Raw genomic sequence first — 20,818 nt, forward strand, 5'->3', positions numbered from 1 at the left:
GTAACATGATTTCCCCTGAACATTATGTTACAAATACATCACACACACAAACAAGAAAAACACATACAAAGGCATAAGAGGAATTGGTGTGAGATCTACTTTATGAAAAGTCAAAGTGACATTGATAAAATGATGAGACAGATGGAGAAAATAAAGTTAAAGGGCTGACATAAGAGGTTCTAGATGTTTACTCGGTATTAGGAATTGTTGCACATTATTTTTTGTTATGTTTCTTGGAAGAGAACATTTAAAAATCCCTGTCCACTAAAAATGGATTTCACTTATTGTTACTTCGCTTGGATGTTTGGAGTTTCATAGTGCAGAATGATGTATGTGCAGAGTTTGACACTAGAGGGATGTCACATTCATCTGTTGGAGGGACAAAGTTTCCAACAATTAAACATTTAAAATTAATAATATTTTCATATAAATTCTGTATTTCTCAATGAAGGAGAAGGAGTAGCTGTTATTTAAAGGATTTTAATAAGATAATTGAACTTTTTTGTGGAAAAACCATATTAGATACGAATTATTATTCAAAGCAGAGTATTTTCTATATGAATTAAAACATGTCTGTTAGACTCTACGGTCCACATTCCTGAGCAGCAGTTGGTGGTAATGCAATGTAAATGCTTGGTTGGATCAACCGAAGAGACTAACTCTCGAGAGATTACCGTTGTTATTATGTTAAGATTCAGTGTAGGGTTAAAATCTCGCGAGCTTTTAACCGTCCCTCCAGTTGATCCAATCTGGCACCAAACAGCAAGCAAACTGGCTGATTAACGCAACAAATCTAACGTTAGACGATTTTATATCCCAATTCTTACATGTTGTTGATCTACGCGTTTTAAAAACTATTTGTAACTTTAGTTAGGTAAAACAAATTTAAAAAAAAAAAAAAGACCAATAACATTCGACCCATTCTTCAGTAGGTGGCGGTAAAACTTCTAAAGTTGTTTGCTAATCACCAGAAAGAGAAGAAGAAGAAGAGGCAAAGCCGCAGCATGGCGGCTGACATGAGATTACCTGTTATCCGAAAACCAGTATCGCTATCAATTCCTGCTTTTAACCGAAGAGATCTGGTCGTCCCCGGCGATGTGATCACTTCAGACACTGGGTTCATGAGGTAGGTCCCGGCTGATGGATCCGGTGGTGTGATCGGTTGCTGCTGCTCATAATGGCCACATGATGTTTGTCATGCAGGGAAATCAACTGAAAGCAGCTGGCTGATCTTTGGTGCTGCTACTGGCACCTTGCTTTTAAAACAGATTTTAAAAAAGTAGGTTGAGATCATAAAAAAAAACTTTTAAATACAGCCAAAACTTACTATGGACTGGTGAAGGGACCATCCTCAGCATCATCAGGCTTACAGGCTGCACCAGCTTATCTTACTTCATTGAGAGGATAATAGTGGTTCAGCTTGTGGTCAGTTTATAGGATTTAGATTATATATTCAGCTTGTCTGGTCTGCCATGAAAAGTGAGCGAGGTAAATCCTCCTAGTTTTTATTTAACCCACCTTTTCATGCTTAAACACAATATGTATGTAATCAGTTATGTGGACTTTAAGGAGGAACAAAATCATACATTTATTAGTTAGAATTAACACCTTTGTTGTCTGTGAGCACTAACTAGAGGTCATAATTAACATACATTTCTCTTTACCACATCCCTGTTTGGCTGCATAACAAAGCCTCATTAACAGTGCTTTACACCATTTGTCCCCAGGGGTCACGGTACCTATGTTGATGAGGAGAAACTGACTGCTTCAGTTGCTGGAGAGGTGCAGAGAGTAGATAAATTAATCTGTGTCAGACCACTTAAGACCAGGTAAGTACAGTCATACTGAATTGACACATGCGCCGCTTTTAATTGGTTAATCTACCACTGCTTTTGTAGTGATGTAATTATAATTTGGTTATATGTTATTGAATTGCAGGTTCAACGGTGAGGTTGGCGATGTGGTGGTTGGCAGAATCACAGAGGTAAGACTCTGCCTCCGTGTCTCTTTTCCTGCGTGATGTCTGACATTTTAAAATGTTTCCCATGTGGTTACAACAAATTGTTGCCATTTTGGTTTTTCAATATGTCATGTATAGGTGCAACAGAAACGGTGGAAGGTGGAGACGAACTCCCGGCTGGACTCTGTCCTCTTGTTGTCTTCCGTCAATCTGCCTGGAGGAGAGCTGGTGAGATGCTCGAAAATTGGATTCACTGGGAGAAGTTATTCCGAAGAATGGGGAGATGGGTTAGGGCGGACAAGTTTGTTCAAGTTTATTGTTTAAATGTTTTATTTTCTCTTTTAGAGGAGAAGATCGGCAGAAGATGAGCTCACCATGAGAGAATACCTTCAGGAGGGCGATCTCATCAGTGTATGACTCTCTGACTATGTACAGTTCATAATTATCTTTCACAGGTTGCTCCATCTTATATCTCATTCATAATGTCTGCGTTGCTTTTGTCCTGTGCTTTTAGGCTGAGGTGCAGTCTGTCTTCTCAGATGGAGCCTTATCACTTCACACCCGCAGTTTAAAGTATGGAAAAGTAAGTTATGCAAATGTACGCAATGAGATGACCACAGTATAGCACAGTTTGGTTCAGTTTGCTCTATGACTCACTGTTTGTGGTTCAATAAGACCAATCACAATGTAAACAAATGGCAACCATATACTTCAACGTGGACAGTGCTAGCATAGACCTTCAAAGTTGGGAATGCCCAAAATATGTACATTTTGGGCATTTTGTTGTGTGCCTAGAAACACACAAGAATGTGTTTTCAACAGTGCCACTAATAGAAAAACAAACAAACACAAATTGCATTACTATACACAGGAAATGATTCACTCAATGCTCACACTCTGTGTTGGAGATGGTAATAAATGTTATCATGTAACTATGCAACATTCATTTATACTTAGTAATCTTTCACCTTTCATTGCTGGCTCCATTGCATTCTGGTGAGTCATAACAATGACAGTAAGGCACAGCTTAAAACCATTATTTAATCCTTCCTATACAGTATATCACTGGCAGAATACCATAGTGATTTTGCTCCTTGATAATGTACAATTACATACTTGCATTACAACATGATAATTTTATTTGTATAGCACTTTTCAAACAGGAGGTACAAAGTCCTTTCCAGTGCAGGGAGACGGTATAATAACACAACCACACATATAAAAACAAACAGCAAAAATACAACCACATATACTGCCTGTCAAACAACAGCATAAAGGACAGCTATATAAAAATTAACCAATAATGTAAAAAAGGGCGTAATAATAAACCTAAAAGCAGTTTTAACACAGTCCGACAAGAAGTAGAGTCAATAAAAATGTGCTTTGAGACTCTGGAACAGCTAAAATTAATGTAGCCAAAACATAGTTATAATTTTGTTTAATTTAAAAAAAAAAAAAAGAAAGAAAAGTCTCCCTTTAATGACAGCCTTAATTTGACCTAATATCCATTTTCTACTTTCTTTGATCATCAGCTGGGTCAAGGAGTGCTGGTACAGCTTTCTCCCTCTCTGATCAAAAGGCAGAAAACACATTTCCACAACCTGCCATGTGGTGCATCCATCATCCTCGGCAATAACGGCTTTGTGTGGCTGTATCCCACACCAGGACAGCAAGAAGAGGAGGCTGGGGGCTTCTACACCAGCCTTGAGGTGGGAACGGGACACATAAAGAGCAGTATTTCATAGGTTTTTCCAAGTCATTATATCTATCAAGACCATTTGCATTTAAACTATTGGAAAAATATACCAGGCGTTGTTTGAATACCTTTACTGAACAACATGTTAGTACAATATGTTAATAATCTTCAAAGAGGAGACACTTGTTTTGTATTAATTTCAATCCTGTTTGTTTTTGTATGTCTTGTCTCTGTCCTCAGCCCGTTAGTCTGTCAGATCGAGAGGTTATCTCACGATTGAGAAACTGCCTACTGGCTTTGGCTGCACACAAGTTCCTCTTGTTTGACACCAGTGTTCTCTATTGCTACGAATCTTCACTTCAACACCAGGTAGGACACAAGCAGGTAGAATTCAGTGCACTGTAATGACAGTTACATCAGTTATGCAACAGTATGTGGTTCTTTTTGAATTATTAGAATAAAAAAAGGGAACTTTTCCATATTGTGCCATCTGGTGGCCATATTGGAACCCACAGCTGCTGGGCAACAGTTGTGGAAAATATATCTATTGCAGTTCTTAACTTTGACACTGTTGATCTAACAGTGTGGAACAGACACGGATGATTTCATTGCTCTTTGGGGCAGAGAACTGATGACTTACTGACAAATGCTTCTCATAAATGTCGTGCTTATATAATATCAGCACGTTCGCTCATATCTCACGTTAACACATCTTTGTGGCACACATTATATGTTTTTGTTGGCTGTTAATGTAGACATTAGTTTGCAAAATTTTCCTTATTGAGGATAATGCTTGCCAACTAAGCCCAACACAGCTGTTTGATGGGTTTCTGAACAGTCTCCTCTTGTTTGTCTCAGTGACTGGAACCCAAAAGTTATTTACTATTAATACTAAAATCATTCAAGGAATTACTGAAATGTGAGAATCTATGTCCATTATTATAATTTGTCACTATAAAGCCCTTTGTGTGTAAATGTTGTCCACCAGATGCGTAACATTTTTGTGGTGTTTAAAACACTGATTTCTTTCACTGAGGCTGATCTACAATTGTCCCCTTTGTGCTGTCTCTGCAGGTCAAGGACATCTTGAAACCAGAAGTGATGGAGGAGATTGTGATGCTGACACAACAGAAGCTGTTGGAACAAGAAGGTTAAAGAGCATGAATCCAAACAGTGGCCTCAGAAAACCAAGATCACACCAGCAGCTATGTCAGGGACTGCCCACCTACCTACCTGAGGACTGAACTGGCTTAAAAAAAAATTGTATGTTTCTAATTAACTTTATGAAACAAAATGGTTTATTGTTGTTTGACTGCTAATGAAAATCAACTGTAATTTGTAACTCCTAAAATACTGCAGCATTCAGAAATCACTTGTGCAGCTGTTCTTCAGTTTTTACTGTTTTACATTTTCAGATTTACAGTGGAACACTTTTGATAATGTGTGATATTGTACAAAAACACTGTTGTATGAAATACATTTTCTATCATTTTCAATACTTCAAAGTGTGGTCTTCCTTTCTTAATGATGGAGTACCAGATGAGAAATACATGTGAGGAAAATTCAGTCCTCACAAGGGGTTTTAGTTCATGTATTTTATGCAATCTTCTCCCATAAGAAAATACGCCTTCAAAATGTTTATGTTTTGTAATAGAAATGTTGGTAGTGATGTATCACTATTAAACATTGGATAAACTAAGCTACTGAAAATGTTAAGGCCAACCTGAGCACAACAGATATGTCGGAGGATTTTTATTATAGGCTTATAATGGCCATTGTATCAGTATCAGTAGTACATAAATCAGGAAAATAAGTATGTAAGGTTCTTTACAGTGTCATTACATACTATGTCTGTTTGTTTATAACACTGCTGCATGTGAATTTGCAGAGCAGAGATACAAATCTTGAGCTTTTGTTCCTTTAAAACACTATATCATCTTGTAAGTTAGATACAGTACTGTGCAAAGGTTTTAGGCACTTTAGATGTTTAGAGTCCATAATGCAAAATGATCAGGGAGGCATCTAATTTATTCTGCAGCATGACAATGACCCCAAACATACAGGCAGAGTCATAAAGACCTATCTTCAGTGACAAGAAGAACAAGGAGTCCTGCAATAGATGGTATGGCCCCCACAGGGCCCTGATCTCAACATCATTGAGTCAGTCTGAGCTTACATGAAGATACAAAAGCAGCTGAGACGCCTGAATCCACGGAAGAACTGTGGCAAGTTCTCCAAGATGCTTTGAGCAGTCTCAGTTCTTTGAAATCAAGGCTGAAGACTTTTCTGTTTGCTGCTGCCTTTTATTAAATCAAATCTGGGGCTTTTGATTTATTTCTTGCACTGCACTGTAACTTTTATTCTCCTGTTTTATCTGTCTTTTATTCTATTTTAGCTTATTTTTATTTTCTATTCTCTTAACTCTTACCTTAGAAAACTGTGTGCAGGTGTACTGAGATCTGGTACTGTTGTGTTCACACCAAGTATCGATTTGATTTAGGTTTCTTCTGTTTATTGAACTTTGTATTAAGTTGATATAATATATGATATAATAATAATATGATAATATAATATAAAGTTGATAAATAAAAACGATTCATGGCATCCTCACGTTTAGTGCCTAAAACGTTTGCACAGTACTGTATGCTGGTATGTACACTCCAAAATCACTCACACAGGAACAAATTAGAAAAATTGTAAAGACCAGTGGGAAAATCATGGAGCAGCAGGCTGACCTGAACCACCTATACTTTACCAGACTGACTCAGAAGGCAGACAAGGTCAGCATGGATACATCCCATCCACTTTCAGTGGAGTTCCAGCTACTTCCTTCAAGTCAGAGGTATAGATACCCCAAGACCAGAACCCACAGAGCAAAAAACGAATTTATTCCCATGGCAACAATTCAATTAAACTAGATGCAGTAGCCATGAGGAGTCAGGTGAAGTACATGGATACATTGAGGATGTGCAGTGTACTCACTATTTTTGTTACAATTGTTGATATGCACTTTAAATGCCTGCCTGGGCTGTGATGATATTTATAATGGCTGCTATAGATCATCTTGGACTCTAAGTTTTCTAAGTCTAGTTTGATAAACTGCATCAGAATGTACAAGGGAGAAATACAGTCAATTAGCAGAATAAAAGAGGAAAGAAAAAACGAGCTGTTGTATGTTTAACTTCAAGTTATCTTCTTTTGAGTTTGCCCTTTCTACCCTGCTGCTCTTCCTCTGCTCTGCTCCCATGTACTAGCCCACGCACGCACATGACGCCACACGTCGCCCCACCCTCATATTTCTGTAAACCACCTTGCGTATGGAAGTATGGCGGCCCCAGCGACTCAACTACTACTCGGCCAAAGTTTATTGCTCAGATTTTCACGTGAGAGCGATGAATAAGTACGCGAACCGAGCGGTCGGCAACGAAGAGCTCGGCGGCCGTAAACAGAGGAGAGGGCTTGCAGGAAGAGTCGTCGGTGTCAGGCTGACTTGAGTTTCCTCGATTTCTCTTCGCCTCCCTGATTGAAGTGCCTTTAGTCCGGGTACCACAGGGGAAGAAACTCCGCAAGACGGGAAGAGTGGACACGGAAGTTTGAAACAAACTCACTACCCTGACTTTTGGGAAGAAAAACACACTGCAAAGCATTTAACTGTTGTTGCCGGAGATGTTTTTGTGAGACATTATTGCACTTGTTTACTACCAGCGTGTTAACAGCGACCCAGGAAGAGCCAACTGTTGACTACTCGATGTGCATTTAAGGGTCTGGCGCTGCATACCACCAGCTAGTTAGTTAGCCTCCATGGCTACCTCCAACATTAGCCTGAGGTCGCCACATAACCAGCAACATGAATGTTTCTGTGGCCATGTAAGTTTTTTTTTTTTTATTCACACCTGTTTTCACTCTATAAGTTTACCATTTTCATTTGACTGGCTGTTACTGATGATTGGATGCTTTTGTAGGAAAGTCACTTGGCCAGGAGCGATAGGGTTAAAGATAACAGCAGTTAAAGTCCCCCTCCACTCAAAAAATGTGTTTTCATTCTTGTTCTTATAGTTGAATGTTTGAGCGTCACTGTGCAGATTGATGTATGTGCAGACTTTGACACTAGAAGACTGTTTTCACACACAAATGGAAAGTTTCTCTGGAAAAAAAAATCTGATTTTAAGGGGTGGGCCTATAAGCGTGATTTGTGACATCACAAATAATTTAATATTCAACTTACACAAGGGTGATGTGGAAATTTGAAGCCTTCAATGCACAAACACTGAGAATTGACTTTACAGCGAAGTAGGAGACATCTTGTGTCTAACAGTTAAACTTTTGAGATGAAATATATTTGCATATTTAATGAGGTAGAAGGAGTAGATACTTGCAGGGATGCCACTGGCTCTGACCAGCTGGTGCGTTATCCTAAATGCATATAACCATTTTGTGAAGAAGAGGGTCGCACTCAGAAATATATAATTCACTTGGTTTAATTGTTCATCTGTCACAGAACGTTCAAAAAAGTTAAAATCACTACAATAACATTTTTGTAAAGGAATAAAGACAATTATTCAAAATTGCTTTTTACCAAATTAAGTGATCATGGCTTTGATGACAGATGTATCTTTGAGGGTTGTACTGATCCTTTGATTATGTTTACATGTTTAAAGGTTTTGTGTTTTTTGCCAACTATTGGTTTGAACAGATACATGAATAGCGAAGAACCTGGGATCCACAGTGATAGCAATAGTTGTTAAAACCAGAAGTAATGGAGGAGGATATATATTGCCATATTCGGAATGATAATATTAGTGTGCATTTAAAAGTAACCAGTGATGAAGGCCGGATGGCTGAAAACATTCTGTGACAGACAATTAAATCAAGTGAATAATATATTTCTGAGTGCAATCCTCTTTTCACAAAATGGAGAAGGAGAAGATGCCATTTTAAGGATTTTAACAAGATAATTGAACTTTTGTCATTGTAAAACATGTCCGGAGGGGATCTTTAAAGCTCTGCCACAGTTCTGTTATCTTTGGTTTTGGATGTCAATTCTCTTTTTTTTTTTTCTATATTTATTTGTTTGACGGTATTTCATGTCCTCTATGTAAAGTATTTTTTTCGCTGTTGCCTACCAACACTACATTTCTTGATTGTTGTGTGTGTAGCTGGGAGTTTATAGAAGTTGTCTTGTCAAATGAAGAGCTTTTTTGTTGTTGAAAAACAGAAATTTAGTAGCCCTGCGTCCTGCTGTAGGTATCAGAGAGCTCCGTTGACAGAGAGAAATAGGGATGTATGTAGAAAGAAGCAAAGGTAATGTAGTTGTACAGACAACATAATTGAAGTATTTTAAATCTAGGATGTATATGTTTGATTGGCTTCTGATTATTTTTTAGATTAATATACTTTCATACTTTCATACTATTAGTAGGGACAGTTGAATGTGAGTGGTGCAGTATGAAAGCATCACATTGCTTTTAAGAAAATCATCAGTGACCCGTGATTGTTTTTTTTCCCCCCTAGATTCCTGTGAAATGTCTTTTTTGACCATTGCAGCACTCAGGTTCCATTAATGCATGATAAAAAGAGACATACTGGAGTAATTTGGATCTGCAGAGTTGACCCGCATCACTCATACTCCAGGAGAGGACAGACTGAGCCAGGGAAAAGGGCTCCTGTCTTCTCCAAATCCCTCCCCTGCCTGGTGGCCAACTGTTGGACGGTGAGCAACTGAGTCCAGCTTGGAGAGTCCCGGCTGCGGCCTGGCACCCTGCCCTTATGGGGCAGCAGCCGGGAAAGTTTGTAGGGGACCAGAGGAGACCCAGTCTGCCGGCCTTCATCAAGGGTGGAAAGAGAGAGTCGTCACGCCATGGGACCCAGCCGTGTAACGTTTTCGCTGTGCACGGTAAGAGCAAATATTTCTTCTAAGACCTTTTGTGAGGTCACTCTTCACTACTTTTACTACTTTTGCTCGGTAGTATTGGTTTACTCAGGAGATTTTTGGCCTACGATCAAATACTATAACACCTTTCTGTCTTGTGGTTGCCGTAGTCTGTCTATTACTTTACTTTTCAACAAATCAAAGTGTATAGATGAGTAGGATGAGTACACTGGACTGACTATTGCAACTTGCCAGCTGATTGACAGACGTATGCTTGCATAACCTGGAGAAGATAAAGTCGTATTCACTGTAAAGCCTGTAATAATTAATTTTAACAGTTAATAATCAAACCAACCACACATTAATTATACAAGCAGCATAGGGTGACCCTAGAGGTGGTGTGATGGATCTGTACTGTACTTGCTTGGTCTTTGTCATGATTTGTTGTCTGTCACTTGATCAACACAGTGCAATTCTTCTTGTAATGCTACACAACATAACTAATGACATACTGCTGCTAGCAAGGCTTCTTTTAATCAAGCATGAAATGTGTGATAAACTGTAACCACTATGGTATTACATTGGCTCACTTGTTATCTCTGGTGCAGTAAACTTGATTACTTAACAATGAGATGTGCAACATAACACACGATAGAGAGGGTTGTTCAGTCTCTTTAGCAGTGGGTTGTTTCTTTTTTACTGGTACATCCGCAGTGACATTGTTTGAAATGTTTTGAACTGACTAGTTTCTGGTACCAGCTGTAAGTAACTAAACACCAAATCTAAATCCCTGTAAAGCCTGTGATTTTTCAAAAGTATGCTGTTAAATTTACCATCTGCTGCTGACTGGTGTTAGCTGACAGGTTAGTACAGTAAATGGTAACAGAAGTAACTTCTGTGTGGATTTTTTCAGTTTGACTTTTGATTACACTTAATTTCCATTTTTCTCTGGAATACGTTTTTAAACATTAACACCTGACATGATGAACTGATCTTCACATTTATCAATTTAATGTATTATTAACTATCATGTAAACATTTAGAAATCATAAGAGAAAAGCCATGCTCTTTGGTATCCAAAAAGAAAGCAAGTTTAATAAAGCTTTCAGTTTGTCCATTTAGAACTGAGTTTCTAAAATTACACTGTTAATAAGACTAATGTGCAGTATTCTGTAGATGTTACAGGACAAGTTTTAGATTCTTTTCCAACAAATATTTTGACATTATCTTTGATTAAATGTGAGCTGGCAAAGCATTTATGTCAATACAATATTGTGTATATAATTTGTAATAAGAAAGTGATAACTTGGCAATATATTAATTATTTTATTTGTTGTTTTATGAAGATAGAAGTTTTCTGTGGTAAGCAGTTGAAGTTTAGAAATATTGTTTGGCTGTTTTTCCTTTGAACAGTTACAAAAAAAAATACAAACGGTTGACCTTCCATTAAAGAAAATATTCTGCAGTATTCGATACCAAATAGATGTGGAGCTTTGAGATGGTCCTTAGGGGTGTGAGGGGATAGCTTTTTGACATATTCATATGCGGAATGAGTTACTCAGCGGTATTGATATTAATACATGGACATTAGCTCAGGCTATTGATCCTGTGGTTTGAGATTTCCCGACCATCTGTTTGTCACAGAAACAACAACAACTGGGGCCCATAACAAAAATATTAAATGCGAAAACACAACATTAAAACATTTTTAATAAATCCACAACAGAGAGCAACATCTTTAGTGCATTTCTGACATTTGATTGTACTGTCAGACTCCTCTGACTCAATTTAACAAGAGATCTAAAGTATTGTAAATAAACTTATTGATGTTACATTACGGTACCAATCTCCACCAGGTCAACATGTATGGACGTCTCACAACTTAGATCACAGATGCTCAGACAGAGAGTCACAGTATGACTGATGATATGGACAGAGGATGCTGAGAGACAGCTCTTAATAAGCTTGCATCAACTGAGGAACAAATGGAGGAGAAGTCAGAAACAATCATTAAGGAATACCTCCACATATATGATGTAAAAGGAGCGCTGTGGTAATGGCAGAGCTCAACAGTGCCTGCTCCTCCTCCTGCGTTTGTACAGGATGGTGTGTAGTGTGTATTACAGAGTGCTATGAGGTCTGCTGGAGGTGGCAGAGCACATAAAGACTGTCTGAAATTAGGGCTGCAACTAAAAATTAATCCACAGAATACTTTCTCGATAAATCGATTAATCATCTTGTCAATAAATTGTCAGACAATAGTGAAAAACGACCATCACAAGCTTCCAGAGCACATCTTCACAGTACTTGTTTTGTCCAACCAACAGCGTAAAACGCAAATATATACTTGTTACTACCATATAAGACTAAGAAATGCAGCAAATCTTCACAAGTGAGAAGCTGGAACCACAAAATGTTTGTCTTATTTGCTTAAAAAAGGACTCAAATTATTAATTGTTGATCAAAATAATTGCAGATTAATTTTCATGGCTGCGTCTGAATGAGCTCATCACGCCCGTTCTCCATCGCCTCTGGGAAAGGTTTGCATGCTGATGGCACAGAGCCTCACCACGCTTTGCAAAAAAAAAAAAAAAATTACCCAATATCCATTGTATCACATCAGAGACAGATACACGCTGATGTTTGTCCTCATGTGGGCAGTGCTTATTTATCTTTTAGTCCGTGGCGATATAAAGCGATTTTGTCTTTTCTGTTCCTCTCTACTCATCTTGTTCTTTCTAATGTCCCATCAGATTCTCTCAAGGCTTCAAACATAACACATAGAAACCAGCGGTGACATCATCAGTTACTTCACCCCTTGTTTTTATAGTCAGTGGTTTATTTACTTGTTTTGGCTGATGAAAATGCTTTTGCGATGGTCTGTGGCTTAATTTATTGCCAACAATAACAAAACACACATTATAACAAGGCACAGGGAGGTCTGTTCTCTACCATAAATCAACGTATAAGTTAATGGAAAGTTTTTGTTTTGTTGTTTTTTTGCATTTATGTCCATAAGTTTTGTCTTAACTGTCTCAACTTGAATGCTTGGTAGTGTAACTAGTACTCAGTGTGGGGGCGAGGACAAAATTTTAGAGGTAAATTGTAACATTTCAGCATTTCAGTGGAAAGTATCAATGAGGTAAACAAGTCGTATATCAATGCAGAAGAAAAATTCCAATAAAATTGCCTTCAGTTCGGTAGAGAAATAAAGCTGAACTGTTTCAGCTTTGTAAAATGATCACGTGCGATTGAACCGGATGCATGCCATGCATCCAGCTAACTGATAAGTTTACCAAATGTGTCTGTAGGGCTGTGATTGCCTTGGCAGGGAATGCTTTCCACTGACTCTAAGTCTTGCATAACGCAGAGGGGGGACAGGACAGGGAAGGTCAGAAAAACAGAATGAAAGCTTTTGCCAGTAAACGGATCGAATTTGGCAAAGGGTCAGTGACACGGGGCGTATTTGTTTTCCCTCTCTGCCCCTTTCCTCCTGTGATGAGCAGGTTAGAGTATGAGAGGGGATGTGAGTCATAGTGCAAGAGGAGGGCAATATCAACACATGATTTTACATCTATGTTTTTTTTTCTACCTGGTGAGCCACAGCTAGTTAACTCTAGCCTAGCCAGCACCGTGCTTGCTCTCTCAACAGGCAGGTTCAGATCTTTGCATGCAGCTGCCTGGGAGAGTGACAGAGGCAGTGACGGGCAAGCAAAGACCTGCCTCTGCTCTTGGCACCTCTGTGTACTGTACAGCGGGGAGGTATGATCTCACTGGCTAGCTAGCACAGATCGTGAGGATTGTGCAGGGTTGTGAATTTCTGGAACCATAGCTCACACGCTGTATTAACAGCTTTTTTTCTCAGTGTGTGGTTCAGATAACTAAGTATACTTTGAAGTTGACTGTGGAACTCTGTGGATCATGGACTAGATTGCAGGCTGCAGTAGGTTACCAGGCCTGTTTTTAAAAAACAAGTCTGAGCACAACAGATTAGTGTATTTAATCACTTCTCTCTAGTCTAATTTTGTGTATAATGCATACTTGTAGATACAGGAATACATCCTGGATTGACAGTTGTTTTTGTTCATTTACTATGACTATTTAATAATTAATATCTACTAAAAACTGGCATCAATTTGACAGTTTACACAGTTACAGTTTACAGTTATATTTTTACTATGTCTGTACACCTGCGGTCCTACTACAGCTTGTCCCTTGTTCCAGTGCCATTTTGGGTATGAAAGTCCAAAAGTAATTTAATTGAATTAAAATTACAACCAAGATGGTGTACCCATAATTGGTGTAAGCATATTAAGCATTGCTTCAGTCAGAGATTGTTAAGGTGACCACTGTTATTACACCCAGTGAAGCAACTACTTTTTACACTTCCGTCAAATGTGTGCCTCCTTTCTTCCCACCAGAATTTAAAATCTGCTGTTGTGTTAACTACACGGGACAACAATATGTGAACACTGGCAAGTCTGGAACGTTTTTGAGCGACTGCAGGAAGTGGAACTGCTGTGTAAAAGTGCTTAATGAAGGAATGATGCCTTTCATTTGTTTTCCTGCCCTTCCATGAAAAGGGCTGACAGAGGAAATGGGAAAGCAGAGCGGGATTTGGAGGTTGGAGGGTTCAAAAGAAAGAGGAACTCTTTTTGTTTTTTCTCCCTTTTTTCTTAAAAGACTCACAACCATGTTGTCTGCCGACTGATTTGGAGTTAACTTGGTCATTTCAGTACTCAACTTGGTGTGGAGTAAAGGAAAATTGGCCATTTTGCCCCCTGGTGGTTACATTTATTTCTATCTGTTTTTGTTAGGGTACATTGCAGTTCTACTGAGATGCTATTTTCATTCAAAAATAATATTTTGATAAATGTTATGCCATGTTAAGCCACTTTGTATTGAATAGTATATGTATAATTTCTCTTATTGATCATGATAGCAGTTTGGTGACAGGCTGATGTTATTACCTGCAAAGCATTTCTTCTTGTTGCACCTTTATTATTGACCATAATAACATAATAATGGTGTTTGTTTATTCTGTTACTGGTGTGTTCATACTGTTTAACCGTGTATATTTCCTGTAAAGTGTTCAGACATGATCTATGGCATGAGTTTGGCCTCAGTCCTCTTATTTTTAGATGAACAAATACCTTGACATGTACAAATGCTGAAGGGTCCAGTGCTATTTAGCTTGGTGTGCAGAATTGAGCACTTAATGAATCGGGATGATATGACCAGTATTCTCCATTAATAATAACACAACATGACTTCATCCAGAGCAAACCATCACATCATAGGCTCTGATCGTGGTGCATTTTATCACAATTAAACTATATCACTCCAAAGCACATGCATTCCGGGCAATTTTCAGTAATTTAACTTTTAATGGAAACCATGCAGCAGGGTTCTGAACTCTCATACATTACATCATTACAGGACAGCAAGTTTCTACACTGTGCTCTGTTTATTCGATCATCTTATTCATGAAAATGCACCTTTTGTATGAAGCTTAACCTATTAACTGTAAACCCCCCCCCCCAAAAAAACTACTGGAAAACAGCAACAGCTGGAAACAGTGTAAGGGTTTAACAGATGGCGGTTTTGGCATGTGATTGGACAGTGATTGCCCTTGTTGTCTCAAATTTTAACTACAGCCAAGTTTAACTTCTAGACAACAAAAAAGAGAACAGTGCCAACTTATGGTCATCAGCCAGACGAGTTGGGTTACAGAAAATGTAGGGACCTCCGGCATGTTGCTTCTTGCTTGGATTGGTTTCAGTTTGGGCACAACAGGGCTTTTCTTCTTACTCATAAGCTTCACCCCGCAATTTTTCCCTGGTTGTTGCCTGCTGGCTTATCTGGCAAAGCTTCAAGTATGTTCAAGGAACATTAAAATGTGGGGATGAAGGAAGATGACACCCCATTGTCTTTATTTGCGTACCGGTAATTCAATTCAGGGTCATTGGGTTCTGTGGGCAGCATGTAGGGATGAAAACAGAAAAGCACAACACACACGTTAAGGCTGATAGAAAATCACACTCATCTGTGGGTAAATAAATAAACCGTTTGACTTACAAGACTGTGCAAGATGTAAAATGAAAAAAACAGTACACTACAATAACAGCACTTCTCCTTTGCAAATGCCGTATGATATCTGATAACAGATATTTAACAGAGCTTGACACAAGGATGTCATGATCAATGAAATTTGAATAAATGTCTTCAGCCGCGCTTGTAGATGCATGAAAAACGTCTTCATGTCTGCTGTAAAATTGGTACAGTAGGCTTCGGTCACGTCATGGCTTCCAGGAAGAACAGCTGATTTTAATATGTAGAATCGAGATTAGACAGTTAGTCATGACTGGGTTATCTGATGGTCATAACAGCTAAATTATAAGACTGTGGGACATAGTGGGGTTCCAGCAGCATAATGTAAATCTGTTTTCAGTAATGTGAAGTCAAAGGTATACATTTGAAAATATATATTAGAATTGTAATCATGACAGAGATATCTAATGTCATCTTAACATCTAGTTTATAAATCAGTTGCAGGTTGATGTTTAATGATCTACTAATGAAGTTTTGTTAATGAAGTGCATATGATCGTTTTCAAGTGCTGGTAATTAATGTAGTTTAGCTTTTAAACGTTGTATTTGGGAAATAGGGTAGACAGTCTGACCCCCCCTCTAGCCTTTCAGTGACATCATTTGATTTCTGTGTGTGTGTGTGTGTGTGTGTGTGTGTGTGAGTGTGTTTCCTGCAGCAGCTGCATTCAATGTGTATGCAGTAAGTGAATCCATTTCTCTCTTAGTCTGTAACTCGCTCTTTCTTGGCTGGAACTTGTGGAATCTATACAGTCTAGACACCAAATCTCCTCCCATGATCCCTGTGCGTCCTGAAGATGGAAGGAGGGGGTCTCTGTGTGAGTGTGTGTGTGTGTGTATGTGTGTGTGTGTGTGTGTGCGTGAGCGCGCACACCCACGCACGTACCCATGCAGCAGGCGCCTCATAGTAATGCTCATTCAGGCCAGCTGTTAGGTGGCTGTTCCCCAGTGGCTTGTCCTTCACTGTGGTTGACCATGTCTCCACACTAATGGGTACACACACACACACACACACAGACACACACACACACACAGACAGACCCTGTGCAACTCTCAACTGAAAGGATGTCTTCTTTATCTAATCTGTTTACTACTTAACATTGATAGTAGTTGGATGGTCTTTTGTGATGGCATTTTGACAGGTTCCCCTGCAGAATTTAGTGTTCTTGGTTCTGTGTCAGAGAGCATGTTTCTGTGTATACTTATGTGCGTGTGTGTGTGTGTGTGTGTGTGTGTGTGTGTGTGTGTGTGTGTGTGTGTGTGTGTGTGTGTGTGTGAGAGACACACATTTGGCCCTTGCCGGACGACACCTTGCTGATTAGTAAGTGTTTGCCCCTCTCATCAAGCCTTGACCACCTGGAAGTCCACTTTATTACCATGCTAGCTGATGACTAGACAAAACAGGTGTGTGTATGAATCAAGGTGGTCTCACAAGTTCCAACTTTTTAATTTGTGTAAATGAGGCCCACAAGGACCTGAATTCAAGACACTCATGGCAGTTATATGCTGGAAATGATATAACAAATGGACAAAAAGTGCGAATGATGAAGTCAATGTCGTTTTCCCACAAATACACACATGACCAAGCATTTCCTACAGGCACATATGTCTTTTCAAGCATTTAAAGAAATGTAAGTAGTATCGTATAAACCAGGTTGATCTATTCTGTCTGCCCAATTAAAGCCCTGTCTGCATAGGAGTAGTTTACGTTGAGGAGGCCATGTAACACAATTCTTACTGGCACAATCATCATAGTTTTAGACCTGCACTAAATGACATTTCAGATAATAACAGCTCAAACTGTCAGAGGTGAGTTAAACAGTTAAACATTACCAGTATTTGGTCGAGCGTCATTGTGATAGATTTATTATCAAGTTAGGTTTGAGGTCATTGTAGGATAAGACTGGAATGGACAGATGCCCTGCGGACAATTTTTTAATGGCAGCAATGAACAGTGATAAGAAATAGTTCTTTATTGTTGTTAGTGTTAATGCAGCTGTGTTTTTCCCACTGTGACGTGTAAAAATGTCGTCCGTGAAAAGGCATTTTTGTGTGTGTTAGTGCAGTGTTTCCCACAGGTTGAGAATTTACTCGTGGTGGTGGGTGGCGCGGCGTGTGACGGCTAGTCAAACAACAAAGGTTTAGTCAAACCTTTGTTTTATTAAACTAGTCAAACAAAGGTTTTTTTTTTAGAGCTTTGGAGTTTATTCAGACAGCTGATGTCTGTTTCTGATGTTCATTCTCTTTCACTGATGTAGTGTTCCCCATAGCTGTCACATGTGATGTCATGATGATGTCATAAACCACTCCAATCTTCCTCTCAGTAGGGTGTCTTTAGAGTACCAGCAGAGATGTTAAGGTGTTGAATGGTTTGTGGTTATTGCTGACTTCTCAAGACTTGAAGACTCTGCTTTGATGTTCTGACAGTTCAGCCATTTAGTCACGTTTTGACCGCAGGAACTTTCTCCAAGTACTAAGAACCTTTTAGGGAACTCAGCTCCTCAACCTGTGTTTCCACTGAAGGGATCAGGGTCTAAATTTAGTTCCAGGGAAATTGTTTTACCCCCCAAAAAGTCCCTGCTCGGGTGCTAGTACTTTCCAAAAGTAAAGGAACTTTGGGGGCGGGGTTTGCAGGGATGACCATCACTGATTGGTCAAACACACACAGTGCGGCTGTTTCAACTTGTGTACCACTTCATTCACAAAACAAGGAAGTGCTCTAGTAGGACGAGGTGTAGACATTTATCTTCGTTCGATGACGTTAAAAGTAAAATTTGACTTTGTTGTGTGACTGTGTCGTGTGATTGTGTCGAGAGCACGAGCGAGCAAGCGAGAGAGAGACAGCGCAGCGGTGGTCGAACGAGGTGAGGGAGCGGCGGTAGAGAGAACAAAGCCCGCGATTGAGAGAAATAAACCATTATTTTCTGATTGTTTCACGGCGGTTGCGTTCTAAAGCAGAAATAAATAACCACCAAACACTCAACAGATGATTTTACTGTGGAAACAGACGCTATTAGTTTCCTTTTCCTCCCCCGCATTTCTCCTTTTCATTCATTCATTACGCAGCAGTAAATACAAAGACAATAGGACAAATCTTTGTTGCTTTGAATTCGGATTTTATCTACCTGGGTGGGTCTTATTCTACCTGGGTGGGCCACCCAAGTAGAACCTATGTATGTCTTATCTGATCAGCATCACTGTGTCATGAACAGATTCCTTACCTAAGGCCTCTTCATCCTCTGCCTCATGAGCCAGCCCACTCTATTTTCTAGCAGATCACATATGTTTGTATGTCATCTGTTGCACCAGGGTTGCGTTGAGTAATATTGTCTACCGTATTTTGCACAGAGAAATAGAGAGAGAGAGAGTTAAACATAGGGCAAGCCACAGCAGTGGAGTGAAGAATGTGACCTCTTGTGCATTCCTCTCTCAAATAACTGGTGCAATCCCCCTCCCTCCCTACCTCTTCTCTTTCTTTCTTTCTTTCTTTTTCTCCCTGCCTTCTCTTTTTTTTTTTTTTTGTCTTTCTCTTCCCTTTGTCATCGTTTCTCTCTTTTTCTTTGTCTTGCTCTCATGCTCTCATTTTTAATAAGTGGATTTTACATCGCATAGAACATTTTTATTGACATGGAGAACAAAAACAAAACGAACAAAAGGCAAAATTAATGAAAATCAGCAGACAACAATGGAGCAAACACACACAAAAAATCACAATATACAACAGTAAACAGAACACAAGCAGCAGGCATTAGAAACAGTACATTTGGTGTGCAAGTTAACGGTGTGTATTTTCTTAAGCTGACATGGTTACATTGGCGTAATTTTTAATGGCTTACTGCTATCTGCTACTACTGTATTTCTGTCACTACGGTGGATATTTAGCTACCCAATGTTTGTACTTAAGCTGAATTTTATTCTGTCCTTTAAATGATGCATACACTAAGGTTCTTATCTTTGGTTAGTCCATAATAAGTATATTTAATAACATTGCACCGTACCTGAGATAGTTGTTTTCTTGACTGATTAAATATAACATTTTTAAACTTGAAAATTGAGTGAAATTAAAATAGATTCTATAACTTTCATCTTTAAAAAAAAAAAAACATTCAGCTGCTAAAATAGAGAAACGATTGAGAAAGGATGAGCTTGTTATAAAACTTCCAAACGCAAACAAAGGAAGAAGAAAAAAAATCACAAAGACACAAACCAAAGCTTAAACCAAAGCTTTTTCCATATACATAAGTTACGCAGTGTTTTGCACAGAACAATTGAAAATGTAAGCATGCTGGTTTAGTCCAAACAATCCTGTTGAGTCAGTGAGTTTCATCCCGGTTTTTGTTATTTGGATCCACTTCAGCGACTGCAATAGCATATGTTATGAAATCTGGGCTTGCGATTGCCCCGTTTCTGACAAGAAAATAATTATTTACTGAAATATCTAATTGTTTGTTGAAAACGTTGCTAATTTAGATTTTGCGATACTAGAACTTAACTCCAAATTGTGTTGCCTTGAAGACAGAATAATTTTGATGTTAATTATGTGGGCATCCTCATATTTTTTCCAGTCACAGGACACGCATTTGCGATTGTACAACTAATTGTCAATTTCAATCCCCAGTTAGAGCAATAAGATGCCATCAACACAACCACACACATATACATGTAGTACGTTACAGCACTCAAATGCATACCGAGAGCCTCCAAGTCGGGTGAGGAATGCAGCGTGGGAGCTCTTCGCCACCCGGGTCCATGCAACACACACACACACACACACACACACACACACACATACACAATAAAAAGAACACCCCCGGTTCCCCTGCTCCATGCCCAAGCAGGCAGCCCCAGCTCCAGACGCAGCTGTTGTTTTCTCTGCAGACAACCGGCTACCTAGGATGCCAGCTCTGTCTTGTAGTAAAAAAAATTTCACCCAGAGTTTGTGTCCCTCCTGTTCAGAGATCATCTGTTCCCTCGCAGATTGAAGGATAGAAGCCCAGGGAGTCATGATTTGACATGGAGCCATTTGCCACCTTCCTGAGAATACCTTCATATAATGTTGATGTTCCTCGATGTTACTCGGCACAACATCAATTTCTTGCTTAGAGTTCTATATCCTTTTTAAAATATTTTTTTGCATTTCAAAATTCTGTCTACCAAGGCATCATATGGCCAGTTACATGGTTTGT

At 39.1% G+C, this 20,818-nt stretch overlaps 2 protein-coding genes across 3 annotated transcripts in view; both read left to right on the forward strand.

Annotated features, from left to right (window-relative positions):
- Nucleotides 1-898: 898 nt before the first annotated feature.
- Nucleotides 899-5,154, forward strand: exosc2 (exosome component 2). The gene is made up of 9 exons (XM_042394995.1): nt 899-1,126; nt 1,728-1,829; nt 1,939-1,984; nt 2,099-2,188; nt 2,306-2,371; nt 2,475-2,543; nt 3,493-3,669; nt 3,897-4,025; nt 4,731-5,154. The coding sequence occupies exons 1-9, from the start codon at nt 1,005-1,007 to the stop codon at nt 4,809-4,811; spliced, it is 882 nt and encodes a 293-aa protein (XP_042250929.1). The 5' UTR covers nt 899-1,004; the 3' UTR covers nt 4,812-5,154.
- A 1,791-nt stretch (nt 5,155-6,945) lies between these two features.
- abl1 (c-abl oncogene 1, non-receptor tyrosine kinase) overlaps nt 6,946-20,818 on the forward strand; it is a 36,732-nt gene continuing 22,859 nt past the window's right edge. For both annotated transcript variants that reach the window (XM_042395156.1, XM_042395157.1), the window contains exons 1-2: nt 6,946-7,523; nt 9,168-9,549. In XM_042395156.1, the coding sequence (XP_042251090.1) occupies nt 9,423-9,549 (127 nt within the window). In that variant the 5' untranslated portion in view covers nt 6,946-7,523; nt 9,168-9,422. The remainder of the gene's footprint in view (nt 7,524-9,167; nt 9,550-20,818) is intronic.

This window comes from Thunnus maccoyii, chromosome 19, assembly GCF_910596095.1.
Source record: "Thunnus maccoyii chromosome 19, fThuMac1.1, whole genome shotgun sequence".
NCBI classification, from domain to species: Eukaryota; Metazoa; Chordata; class Actinopteri; order Scombriformes; family Scombridae; genus Thunnus; species Thunnus maccoyii.

Bases quoted from the DNA above. Each gene is read 5' to 3' on its own strand.
- exosc2 (XM_042394995.1), top strand. From the start codon at position 1,005: ATGGCGGCTGACATGAGATTACCTGTTATCCGAAAACCAGTATCGCTA. The intron at 2,372-2,474 runs GTATGACTCTCT...CTGTGCTTTTAG, and splicing joins AGGAGGGCGATCTCATCAGT to GCTGAGGTGCAGTCTGTCTT. The intron at 4,026-4,730 runs GTAGGACACAAG...CTGTCTCTGCAG, and splicing joins AATCTTCACTTCAACACCAG to GTCAAGGACATCTTGAAACC.